The sequence below is a fragment of the Acinonyx jubatus genome, chromosome A2 (genome assembly GCF_027475565.1).
Source record: "Acinonyx jubatus isolate Ajub_Pintada_27869175 chromosome A2, VMU_Ajub_asm_v1.0, whole genome shotgun sequence".
Taxonomy (NCBI): domain Eukaryota; kingdom Metazoa; phylum Chordata; class Mammalia; order Carnivora; family Felidae; genus Acinonyx; species Acinonyx jubatus.
In genome coordinates, this window is record NC_069383.1 from 57,118,585 (window position 1) to 57,132,392 (window position 13,808).

The 13,808-nt window shown below is 35.3% G+C and overlaps 1 protein-coding gene across 29 annotated transcripts in view; it reads right to left on the minus strand.

Annotated features, from left to right (window-relative positions):
- HDAC9 (histone deacetylase 9) overlaps nt 1–13,808 on the minus strand; it is a 739,528-nt gene that overhangs the window by 437,623 nt on the left and 288,097 nt on the right. For 16 of the 29 annotated variants that reach the window (XM_053218342.1, XM_053218337.1, XM_053218355.1 and 13 more), the window contains 3 exons: nt 8,102–8,343; nt 2,978–3,143; nt 1,880–2,006 (listed from right to left, as the gene is read on the minus strand). In XM_053218342.1, the coding sequence (XP_053074317.1) occupies nt 1,880–2,006; nt 2,978–3,143; nt 8,102–8,343 (535 nt within the window). The remainder of the gene's footprint in view (nt 1–1,879; nt 2,007–2,977; nt 3,144–8,101; nt 8,344–13,808) is intronic. The other 13 variants (XM_053218332.1, XM_053218359.1, XM_053218356.1 and 10 more) reach the window with 6 other exon arrangements.

The window sequence follows — 13,808 nt, forward strand, 5'->3', positions numbered from 1 at the left end:
GTATATATATAGAAGGAACTCATTTTCGAAAACTGCTAGGTAATATATGAAAGTACATGAGGGTGATGTTTCTACTACAGAGATAGTACAGTGTCAACGGCCTCAGGTCTCCTGATTTCTGCAGCACTTACAAGGTAAAGATTGGCAATCGCATATTTCTTTAACATGAAAATGATTTTTAAAAATGTTTTCTCTTCCCTGCACAAATATAGTGAAAGAGTTGTACTGCACCACTGGAGAAGAGTTTCCAGGACTGAACATTGTGTATCCAGTGGATATAACACCCATGATTATCATATACAAAGAAACCAATGAACAGGGCAGGGTTCTGCCAGTATTATCTATTTGAATCACGTATTCTCAAGAATTAACTGGCTTAAGGGCACTTCATCTAGCCATAGTGAGCAAAAAGCATTAAATTCTGATTCCATAAATTAATGACTTACAGTGTCTGGAGTTGGGCCCTATTGAAGTTCAGTATAAAAAGGGACTGCTAACTGATATTTGACAGTCATGTTTAATATACCCAAGGGGACAGCTAAAGAATTTTCAGCTGACACGTTGTTTGTACATAGTTGTTTCCCATTTAAAAAAGGTATTATCTCTTCTTAAAATGAGCTGTAACTTAGAAGGAATATGAATTAGTTATAAATTATGTATGTAATTTTAAGTAATAAAATGGTATTTATTTCTAAATACTTTGGGCTGTTAACTGAACATCTGAAAATTTTCTTCAGGGACTGGCTTCTCAAGTCAACTGACATGCTTGATGGAAATTACGTAAACCATTAAAAAGTATTCATACAGTACTCTACTCTGCAATCTGCCTCAGTTACCTTTTTTTTTTTTTTTGAGAAAAGCAGATACTTATTAAATAGAATCAGAAGGATAATAACTTTTTCAATAGAACTCCTGGGATGCTTCCAGTTTCAATATAGGGTAATCAAGTATTTACTTCCTTATCCTCGATGATGTGAGGGATCACAAAAAATTCAAGTGTAAAATCTGATAGTCAATCAGCAAACACATAAAATGAGAGCGATGATACTATTATCTATTAGCCTGTTATCCAAATATGCTTTATCTATCACTGTTTGTCCTGATTTTAAAAAGCACCACATCCTTCATATTTTACTGAAAGGAGAACTATGTATTTCATAGTGGCTTTTCCCTGGACTCAGGGAAACACGGATCCATAAATCTGTAATACCATAATGCATTATGTTGTCAGCTTGTGTATCAGAAGCCAGGGTACTCATTTTACAGTGCAGCAAAAAATGAAGTCAGATGGACAGGCGTAAACTAGTCACTGAAGACTTAGCTTTACTTAGTTGCCTCCGTTCTCATTCTTTCCCTTCCCTCCCTTGTCTTCCTGCCTTTTTTTTTTTTTTTTTTAAGTCGCAAAGCTTCTGGTCTTTTAAAAATAGCTCAGATCTCCACCTCCTATCGAGCCAAGTAAAATAAAGTCTCAACCTGCCAAATCCTCAGAAATTATTGTAAAGATATCAGATGCACCATCTGAGAATAGAAAAATGCAAACTAGGAACTAATTTCTATGCCCCACCCCACATTTCTGTTACTCATTCACCAAAAAACATATCTACTTCCTTGCCCTCAAGATGATACTTGCTAACATTCATGAAGCACTGCTCTCTGTGGCATAGTTTACCACATTATTTCACAGGACCTTTCCAGCAACCCGAGAAGGCAGGTATTATTATTATTATAGTCTTTTTACAGAGAAGGACAAGAATTCAAGGAGCTTGACCACAGCCACATAGCTGAGAACGGCAGACCTCGGTTCTGTGCCCAGGCTGGCTGAACACAGAACCTATGTTCTTGACCCGTGGGAATGAAAAAGGCCAAACACTGAACATACGTGTACCAGAGCTTGGGATGGCGGCTCACGGAATGATTTTTTCCATTAGTTGGAGTGTCTTTTGTTGCTGATTTACTCAACAGGAATTCTTGAAGCTTCTGCTTTACTTCTGTACTTGCCACTGCTCCTGAAACATACACATACAGAAATAGATGTTGACTTGGGGCTTTGTCCTTCCATGCCTCTGGAGTGTTTAGCAAAAATTAGGAAGTAACACCACTGGTCACTGCATGTGAAGTTTTCCTATTAAAAGAAGAAACCAGAGTCTAAAAACAGGCTTTTGGAAATGGCACAGTAATGTTTTGTAACTGCTGCTCAAAACGCCAATTTTCAAAGGAGCTTTGATGATTTCTTTAATTGCTTCTGCAGAAAGGGGAGTCCCAGAATTAACACTAATTTTTTCCTAAACTTAAAAAAATGAGGACTAAAACACTGCCTTTTAAAAATCAAGACTCTTGGGGGACAATATAAATGACAACACAATACACTGACCTCTCCTGAACTGCTAGTTGGAAAAACTAACATTTTAAAAACCTCTTTTGAGCATTAAACAAATAACTACTGCTGACTGTTCCAGTTCTAGTCATCTGATTTTAAACCTTGCTACATCCTGATTTTGAACTGACCTCAGATAGGGGAATTATTTGGATCTGTCTCCCTCTTGTGGATAGTTTTTTTAAACAAATGTTCTGCCTTAAATCTTCCCAAAGTCTGGGTACTCAAAAACTAAATGGAGGCAAGGCTTGACTTACAGAGAACAATTAATTATAACTTGAGCGGGAGGAAGGCATAGTGAGGAAATGTGAAAGTAAGTTTATTATAAAACAATATGGCATAGCTAGATCGCTTGACTAGAACCTTGTTTTTAAGCTTCAAAAACAACAGAAATAAGCATCTTTGCCAAACAATGCTCTGTTTACTTCCTCTGCAGACTGAAGGCAGAAAGATAATATGTGAATGTCAAAGCTTTACATTTGAGTCCATAATTCATTCTTTTAATTAAATGCAAACAGTTTTGACAAGTTTAATGCCACTCTTTATCAGGCTTCTTTCTGAATGACGATCAGCTAAACATGAGGGAAGAGATTCGTTTTTTACCCTGGTGCCTCTTACTTTCTCGTCCTCTATCTTTGCCTCTGAGAGGAGGAAGCTGTTGTTCTCTGCGATGCCTCTCTACTTCCTGTTCTTGCCTCTGCTGCTCCAGTTTCTGCTCCTTTTCTAGGAGTTCTTGTTGCTGTTTTATGGCTAGAAGTTCCTGTTGCAACTTGCGAGAAGAGAAAGACATGAGAGTGTGCAATTTCTTTAGGCGTTACAGTCATCACTGACCAAAATCAAACTGTTAGGAGCTTCTGGAGTTTGTTTCTGTTTAGTTTACATTTTTACTCACTTTTTCGGTAGATGACTGAAATCTAACGACAAACAACTAATGCCATAGATGGTCTTAATGTCATATAAGCAAGTTTTTAGGTAGCTTCAGTTCCTGGGCCGCCCCACCAAAATTCGTTACCAAATTCACTGTAATCTTTAGTTCTATGAGTAGCTTTCCTTTGTACAACTGAAACATATGAAAACAGGCAAAGACAGAAATGGCCCAGAAGTCTGTTTTACCACGTCTCTCACATTATAAATAAACAACGGAAATCTTCATTTCTTATCCTGAGAAATAGTATGAAAATAATCAAATCTAAGGAATGGTGAGAAATAAGTTAATTTGGGAGAAGTCTACCTAAAACAGAATGAATGTTAAAAATTCCTAAACCTTACAGAGAAGGTTCTCAGATTAATGTAATCTATACATCCAAAATAGGCTTTGTTCTCAAAGCAGCAAACGTTCATTCATTCATCCAGCAGGCAAAAACATTCAGAATAGAGAGAGTGGTCAAAATGAAGTCACTTCCATTAAACTACTATCTGGTTGTCTGAATCCCTTGAATTCACTTCCAAACAAAGAAGAACATGAATATGAAGGCTTCTTAAAAACTGTATGGAGATGTCAGTTTTCTCTCAGGCAGAGAAAATGAATAACAGTAAATGTGCTCACTGATGAATACCTAAAGACGAGGAGTTCTACCCAGGCTCTGATATTACCAGATAAGAAATCTAGACACCTTATTAAACTACTTAAAGCCCTGGGTCCTCATATGTCAGAAAAACAATCTCTTTCACACATCATGCTCACAATGCATATGGAATTTACTGGTTAAGTTTGAACGACACTAATTTTAATGATTATTACTATATTTAGATCTCAGTCCTAATGAAGTTAGCATAATTTGCTGTTTTAGGTATCTATCTAATATAAGTCTGAAATTTTTGTTGAAAAGTAAGAGAACAAAACCAAAAAGCTTTGTGGAATGGCATGAGAGTTACTCTGAAGCAAAAGGAAGCCAACTTTGTATGTAGACCATAATAGCCTCACCTCTCTCAGAAGGATATGGTTACAAGCATTTCTGGTTACTCTTCATATTAAAATCTTCGCCATTTTGGCTTTGAGATACCAGTCCCTTATTGGATGTTTGTACATACTCCATTTTAAAGGAAAAGTTTATAACTTCACTTAAACTATGCCTTGAATATTAATTCTTTTAAAAAATTTTTAATGTTTATTTATTTTTGAGACAGAGTGTGAGCAGGGGAAGGATGGAGAGAGAAGGAGACACAGAATCCGAAGCAGGCTCCAAGCTATAAGCTGTCAGCAGAGAGCCCAATGCAGGGCTGGAACTCATGGACCACGAGATCATGACTTGAGCAGAAATGGAACACCTGACCGACTTAGCCCCCCAGGCACTCCTAAATATTAACTCTTTACAGCTATTGGGAGTGGTCAAATTGATTCATTGCTTCAACCAAAGCTCCAGTGAAATTGAAATTTAATCTATTTTAGAAAACTAGAAAAATCACACAATTTAATCTCCATAGCTACTATTCATTATTGAAGACTGCAGGAATGATATTGAAAAAAAAGAGAAGGAAATAAAACATCAACCCCCAGTTTCAGATGTTCTGGACTGATACAGGACACAGAGAGGATGATGTGGTAGTTTTGATGGCAGACCAGGCAAGGCTAAAAATCCTGGAACAACCATTTACTGGCTGTGTGTCCTTCGGCAAGTTACAGTATTTCTGTCTCAGCTTATGTGGGTTGAAAAATGGGATAACAACATCTAACTCAAGAGATGTTGATGACAGAAGCCAAAGATTGATGCTAATAAAAGCTTCATGTACTATGTGTTCCTCATAAACATAAAATCCAAATGAAAGTTAAAAGCGCCGATTCTTATCCTTTCCCATGAAAGAGTAAATTAAAATTTAAAAAGTTAAAACCTTCCTAAACTCGAAAGGAAATTTAAATTAGGTCTTTAGTTTCTGAGAAAACGACTTACTACTTTAGAAAATCACTTTAAAAGGTAAATTTTCCTTTTGGCTACCTCAGAATCTTTTTCCTGTCAAGAGCCTCCTCTTTTCCTCTATTTTCCAGATGTCAGTAAACTGACTATACTACTTTGAGCTAAAGTAACAATCAGTTACTTACTTGCTACTATTGACTTGTGAGCAAAATGAAAAAATACATTACTTCAAAAACTTTCCTATGGCTCTTTACAACTACAAAATGCATCAAATATAAGTGAAAAGAAGTATTTAAAGCAGCAACTTATTATTATTGCCCTGTATTCAGTGCAACGTTAAGTCAGGTACCACAGTAAAATGAACTATACAGTTACCTTAAAAAGCATGGTGAAGGGCACCTGGCTGGCTCAGCTGGTAGAGAATGCGACTCTTGATCTCAGGGCTGTTGAGTTCAAGCCCCACATTTGGGGTAGAGATTATTTAATGAATAAAAGTTTAAAAAAATCCTTCACAAAAAGTATGGTGAAGAATATAAATCTTATTCATTCATCACTGTCATCCTAACATGGCAAGAATGAATGGAGAAGGATATCTAAACACCAATGTTCCAAATATTTTTCAAGGGTCAAATAGTAATGCTTTAAAGTCATTCAAAAATAATCCTGTAAACTAAATTAAGGTTTCCTATTCTACTCAATACAGTTATGAGCTACTGTTTTCACATGAGACCCAAAACAAAATCCCCACTCTTAATTTAGGGTATCTTACAGATCGATAAATTGCAAGAGTTCTTTTAAAATTTTTTTTAATGTTTATTTATTTCTGAGAGAGAGAGAGAGAGAGAGAGAGAGAGAGAGAAAGAGAGAGAGACAGAGTGTGAGGAGGAGAGGGGCAGACAGAGAGGGAGACACAGAATCTGAAGCAGGCTCCAGGCTCTGTCAGCGCAGAGCCTGACGCAGGGCTTGAACCCACAAACCATGAGATCATGACACATGCAGAAGTTGGACACGTAACTGACTGAGCCACCCAGGTGCCCCTAGAGTTCTTTTAGTAAAGTTCACTAGTAAAAGAAAAAAAATCATGACATTTTATACCAGATGTCAAAGGCTTTTTTGGAATATAAGATACAATAGGCTTTCCAGACTAAGGAAATATCTTAAAAAACAAAGAACACAAGGAAGAAGGTAGAACTTTTACCTTCTCAGATACTAATATTAATGTGGTAAAATTATATAACATCAACACAGATTAATTATCTATATTAATCTGACATAAATATGCTGTATCCAATATGCAAGTGAGTAATAGATCAAGCGTCTTGTACAATATTATAAATATGATAGAATGTGTAATTTATTGTATTAGTAAATTAACATGTGTTTAAATCATTTTGAAGGATGTACATAATTAATTATGACAGTAATATAAAGTAGCAAATATTTATAATAAAATTGCATTTTATTATTTATTCCATAAAAATGGAATTTTATTATAAATATTTGCTACTTTATATTACTGTCATAATAAATTAAAACTAAACATGTACTTAATCAGAACAAAATAGCCTTGTTTTAAATGTCTCTGTCAAGAATTTGAAACATTTCACAAATAAAGTTAAAGTAACATTTATCTCAAAGATACAAGAAGAAATAGATACATAGATACATGTAAAATGACAACAAAATAGTCCATCATAAAGTATTCTGGGACATAGACATATTTCTCCAAGAATAATTTAAACAACTTGGGTCTCAAACTGTCAACTACATCCAAAATTCTTTTAATAAATTTTTATCTGTGGTCTATTGAACTTATATAAAAATGTTGAAAATATTTGCCCAGGTTTCTTCAAATATAATTCTACTGAGCTTTTTCTGTCATTATTTTGAATGAATATTATAGGGTCTTCTTCGTAGGGAAAATACTCAGAACATCTACTTATAGGGGGGTGGTTGGGAGGATGGGGGAAAATAGCTGATGGGGGTGAAGGAGTGCATGTGCTGTCATGAGCACTGGGTGATGTATGGAAGTGTTGAATCACTATATTGTACACCTAATACCAATATTACACTGTATGTTAACTACCTGGAATTTACATAAAAGCTTAAAAAAAAAAAGAATATCCACTTATAGACGAAAAAAACCCAAAACAACACAAGTCTCTCTCTTCACATAAAGTGACTAATTTATCCTTTCTGATAAATAGATTATGCAGATTCTTTAAAGATATAAAATGAAGGAGCGCCTCAGTGGGTCAGTCGGTTGAGCATCCAACTCTTGATTTTGGCTCAGGTCATGATCCTAGGGTCATGGGATTGAGCTCCTCTGTGCTGAGCATGGAGCTTGGTTGAGATTCTCTTTCTCCCTTTGTCCTTCTCACCCACTCACTCATGTGCTCTTTCTCAAAAATAAATAAATAAATAGATAAATAGATAAATAAATAAATAAACACACACACACACACACACACACACACACACACACACACACATACACACACACACAGACACTGGATCTTCCCAGGGTCATTCATGATTCTTCTTTTCTTCTTGGCGGAGAATAGATAAGTGGGGCAAATGAACAAAATCACATACCAGAGAATAAACAGAAGGTAAGAATCACTATTTCCCACCATTGATGCTGTAAACTAATGGATGAGAGTAGTGGAGGCCCCTCCAAGAAGCAAAGCAGGTTTTTCATCAACACTCTTACTACTTACCCAAGGTTTTCACCAGTAAAATCACAATTTCCTCCAAGCCATACCTCCATGTCTTAAACATTCCTCCTCTCCCCACCCCAGTGCTCCTTCTTATGCTCATGTCATGCTGCAGGCTTCTGGAGTGAAAAGGTCAGAGGCAAAGAAACATTTGCTACCTTGATGTGCTCCTGAAGCTGAGCCTGGTGCTGCCGTGTCAAGTTCTCATGCTGTTTCTGAAACTCTGCAATCAGGAGTTGCTTCTGGATTTGCTGCTGTTGCTGGATAAGGAGTAATTCTTGCTGCAGTTGCTTTTCACGGACAACAGGATCCACCACAGGCATCATCATCCTGAGGTCTGTCCTCAGGTCTAAAGGTGAGATGGGCTCCAGGCCCACAGGAACCTCTGATTTCACATCCACTAGAGAAACAGGGGGAAAAAAGGGGCGGGGGTAGGGGGCATGACAGAGGATAAGAAATTAGCACAGTGACTTGGAAACAAACAAAAAATAAAAGAGATTATACCCTACAACAAACTTTAGGTCAACTACTGTAGTCATTTTTTACGATGATGATAAAAAGTCTTTTGTATATTAGTTTTGATAAAAAATGGACCCTATGCTCATTTTCAACCACCAATACCCCTTCATGAATCTTCTAAATTTCTCTTTTCAAGGAGATGAATCAAAACAAAACAAAACAAAACACCAAAAAGATGAATCTAATCATTTACTGGTATATAAGTCATTCATAAAACCTATTCTACTTGATCAGTTATGCAAGTCAGGTAAACTTAGGACAAAAAAATGCAACTCTGTTGAGAAGATGCCAGGTTTTAACACAGAAGTATCACAACTCAATTTCTACACTTGCAAACATTTTGGTTTGTAATTAGAATCAGAAGATATATTCTAAGATACACTCCTTAAGAATTAAGGAATTCCTGGGGTGCCTGGTTGGCTCAGTCAGTTTAGCTTCCTACTCTTGATTTTGGCTCAGGTCATGATCTCACGTTCATGAAATCAAGCCCTGCTTCAGGCACGTGCTAGCCGTAGAGCTTGCTTAAGATTCTCTCTCTCCCTGTCTCTCTGCCCCTTTTTCCTACTTGTGCTCTTTCTCTCCCAAATAAATAAATAAACAAATAAACAAACAAATAAATAAAGGAATTCCTTAAGAATTAAAGCTTTTTAGCAAGGTATCTATAGGGCTATGGGACCTAACAAAGAAAACGACAGATCTGCATGCTAAAATCTTGAAAATGATGAGTAGGTTAGCTAACCAACCACAACAATCGTCCCAGGTCCAAACATCAAGGAATGAAAGTAGCCAACTTTCTATGTACTGTTCTTAAAATGATAATATTTCAGTTACCTTATTCCTAAAATGAGCAAGGCAGAAAAATGGTGAGGAAGCCTAAAACAAATCAAACCACTAGAGGAAGATTTGATGAGAATAATTATAGGACATTTAAATTTTAAATATCTAAAATAAATTAGACAATGCATAACAATTTATATTATATATATATATATATATATATATATATATATATATATATATACACACACATATAATTCTACTCCTGTTAGATAACTTGTAGGATGGAAGGCATAAGCACAAAAGCTCATAGACAAGGAAGACAGGCAGTAACAACATGGAACTATTAAAAGGACTAAATGGAATAATCCACTCCAAGGACTTAAAACATATAGTACATTTCTCAATAAATGCTCTGAGTTTTTTAAGTTATATAAAAATTGAAATTTCCTGCATATGAAACTAGATGATACTGTGTGGCTCACAAAACAAAAATATTAAGAACGAGTATGCAAATAAAATTGCATGTGATTTCCATTTAGTACTAGAAAATAAAAACACTAAAACTTCTAGAAAATGGAAAAAGGAAAAAGAAAATAAAGGAATATAAATAAGCAATTTTAAAAAATTTCTTTACCAGTAAAGAAATATAAATTTTAAGTGAAAATAAGCCATTGTTTTCTAAACATTAAATATCATCTATATGATTCATGTGTTTACCTGTGTGTGTATATAATGGCCCATTGTATGGTGTAAGCATAATACCAAGTAGACAATTATGTATTGCAAGTGGCACTACCAAATAGCTTAAAACTTCTAAAAAATAATTTGGTGATATGTAGGAAGAGGTATTAAGTATTTTACCATTTGATTCAGGTTTGCCAACTGTAGGAAGATATCTTAAGGAAACAATAGTAACAGGAAAAAACAGTTCAATGTCATACTATTTATTGAAGTATTATTATTTTAATTAAAATCACCAACTACAAGGAAATGTCTAAGTGAAATATGTCACATCCATATGGTGGAAAAATACACAATCATTAAATCATGGGAACATGAAAAATGCTATTACAACATTAAGTGAAGAAACAGTAATAGAAGTGACACATACCCTATGATAGCTCTTTAAATAAATATCGTTTAAGTCAATATACATTTATTGAGAACCTTAAATTCTCAGGTTTGATGCTAGATGCTGGACTCAGCAGTAGAGCAAAAATGACAAAAAATCCAACCCTCCCAGAGCATTGGGTTCTTAACTGTATTAGTCTCTGAATTCGTGTACCAAAGACTGGTGAGGTACAGAAGATAGTTGTATCTGGGGTGGAAATAGGAATAATTTTCCCTTTCTTACTTTTCTGTATTTTTCCAAATTGCATTTAATGCTCTGACTACTACTGTAAGTAACTTACATCTGTAGATTCCAGGTTGGGAACTACAAAGTTTATATTCTATGTGGATTTAAGAGCTATTTTCATTGAGTCAAGAAAAGCTAACAGAAATCTTGTTTGTAGAAGTTAAGGCTGCAAATACTGAATGAAACATTAATGCCCTTACTTGTCACTTGAATTGCACGTACAAGGCAGATGGGTGAGGTGGAAGGGGGGCTGGTATCAATCTTGGGTTGCTAACACTGGTCATTTTTCAGTGTATTGATCAGAAGCTTGTGTTGATGATGCTACATATGTCACTTTAATGAAAATGGTAAAACAGTTTATTAATGAACCATTGTTTGGTGGACAATGTCTTCTAAAATACTGATGTTTATGAAAGGAAAGATAGTAATTGTGACGAGTTGGGGACTAAATGAGGATAGTGGCCTCTAAAATCTCTTCGTTGCAGTACCTGCTATAGAACTTTCAATCAAGACTCTGGAGTAACATGAGACTTTGAACATTAATTTATAGAGTTGGCATAATTCCAACCAAAAGCAATGACTGTTAATGACGTATTTCATTTGTGCATTAAAAAGGCCAAACTACAGCCCCCAGTGTTTACATGGAAATCCCAATAAACAAAGGTCAGAATTTAACCCTATAAAGACAAAATGTAGAATTTCAAAAGACACTGGCCTCCCTCCTTGTTGGCATTCTTCTTATCCATAAATTGTGATCATCGAATCTCTAAAAAAAAAAAAAAAAAACAAACAAAAAAAAAAACCCTTCCCGCAAAAAAAGATAAGGGAAAAAAGTCCCAGAACTCTCCAAAACAGCTATTGTCAACCTCAAAGGGTAATTTGACTTCTTAACCTGCTATCCCAACAGAAACGATTGTGTCTAACTGCTTGCCTTTGTTCAGAGACTAATCACTAAATTGTGAAAAATCACCCTCAACTTAGAAAAACTGCTCTTGATTATAAATAATTGCCCAAGACTGAGAGAAAGCGGCAAGCAAGATCCCAGTCTTTCATCCAATTTATTCAGCAGCAATCCACATTCCATTTGTCTAGACTAAATATAGCAGCGTTTATACAAGAAATCAATAGCGCTTGCAGAGAGGAGAGCAAAGGCATGAATATTTCATCAAACTCAGAGAGAAATGGCAATCAGCGAACTGATGGTTCTGTGTAGGTCATCTTTGGCCTGCTGGATTAGTTCTGTTCCTTGGACAATAGCTCATCTCTGGCTAATCATAATCATATCATAAGCATTCTTTCTATTTTTAACATTAATTGTATTGTGGGTGACAAAGACTCATCGTATTCCAAAAGAAATGATGGATTTTTCTTACAGCTTCTGTGACAGGCTAATAAGCCTCTCCAGGAGCAATAATAGTAACACAATACCAGGGCTGAGTTTCAACAAGTTACAGTCACTTTCATATCACAGAATGTGAAAGAAAGGGCATTGTCCACAGCTGCTATATTATCATAATTAGAAATAACCAACTTACAAGAAAAAAATTAACAACCAATTTTAACAATGAGTAAATGGAATCATCTCTATTCATAACATTTCTTGCATAGGAGCATACAAATTCCTTACAAATTACTTAGAACAGGTGCCAGTAGTACATAAGTTAGAAGGAAGTTGATGGAACAAATTGTAGTTATTAGTAGCACTAGTTATAAACAAATGTTTTTTTTTAACAGACCTCAATTACTTTAGCTCAAGACTTCATGCTTTATTCGGACTCACTATGTTTGTCTGAGATTTCAAACACATGCCAACACAAATATATGTTACATTATATTTATATTATTAATTCTAATACCACATGCCCAGTCAGAACATTTCCACATATATATTAACTAGTCTTAATTACCACTTTACAAAGCCCTTGTCATTCTTTCTCCAGTGTCTTTCTTAATTGTTTCTTTGATAGTTATTTATTCTTCTTTTAGCATTAATCAACTCATGAACTTTTCTTTTAGAAACTGTTTTTAGTTTTTAATGAACATGGAAACAAAAAAGCTCCCATTTCAAAATTAAAATCTCAGATCATGTAGATGTATATAACAATCACATCTATTTAAGCAACATATATACCCTGTTTATACTTGTAACTAAATTTCTTTGACAAATATATTTTTTAAACTATTAAAGTACTAATTCAGAGTTCAGAGAATAATCTAGTAGCCATGGAGTGTTTCATTCTTCACCATAGATACTGTTGTTATTTACAGCACAGGTTAAGTAGAGAAAATTTTTGTATGTTCATAAACAGAAATCTTTGGTTTCTCTTTATCTTATAAACAAGAATCCATTCTTTTTAAGAATGTTTTAAGTGAACAACTTGCAAACCCCACAGTTGGAAAAATTCTACGGACACACAATTTTGGCCATTTACAACAATCACAACTATGGCTGCAGCCTGTTGATGCTGTTCCTCTGGTAAGATCTCAAAGCAGTAGACTGCAAACTTCAGGTTTTTACAAAAAAATGGCATCGGCACAGACTCACCACCAATTTGTATGTGTCAGTTTAGCTAAAAGTTAAAACTTGCAAAAATTTAATAAACATTAGGACCCTGTTTATTTCAGTTAATGTTCATATACAGCAACTGCAACTCAGAACACAACGTCACCAACGCAGACCTGTACAGCCAGTGTACGTGAAAATTAAGTTCTCTATACCAAGGAAATGGTTGTCCACAACCACTGGCAAGTGGACATACGAACTACAATTTCTAGATCTGGGGAGAACCAAATGTTGCTTGGACTATCTGATCAGCTAACATAAGCAGTTTTCTTCATGAGCCTTCTTGAAAAGCTATTGAAGAGGTCTTGGAGATGGGTGGAAGGCAATCAAAAAGTAGCTCATTATAGTCTCTGCCCTAACTACAGCAATGTATGTCAATCTCCCCTTGAGGAATCTTCGAGAGTTTACTCTGCAATGGAGGATACATTCTAGCTTCACTACCACTTCCTTGTCATTGGTTATTTTCATCACTGAAGAGAGTTTTTCGGATAGAATACATGGGTTTTGGGAAATAAATATAAGAACTCAAATCTTTTTCTTCCTTCAACTCCACAAAGTTGATTTAAGCCCATTTAAACTACCTTGATATTTCCTTTTCTGATACCTGACTATCACCTGCCACCCCACCCTTCTAAGAGTCTTTTGG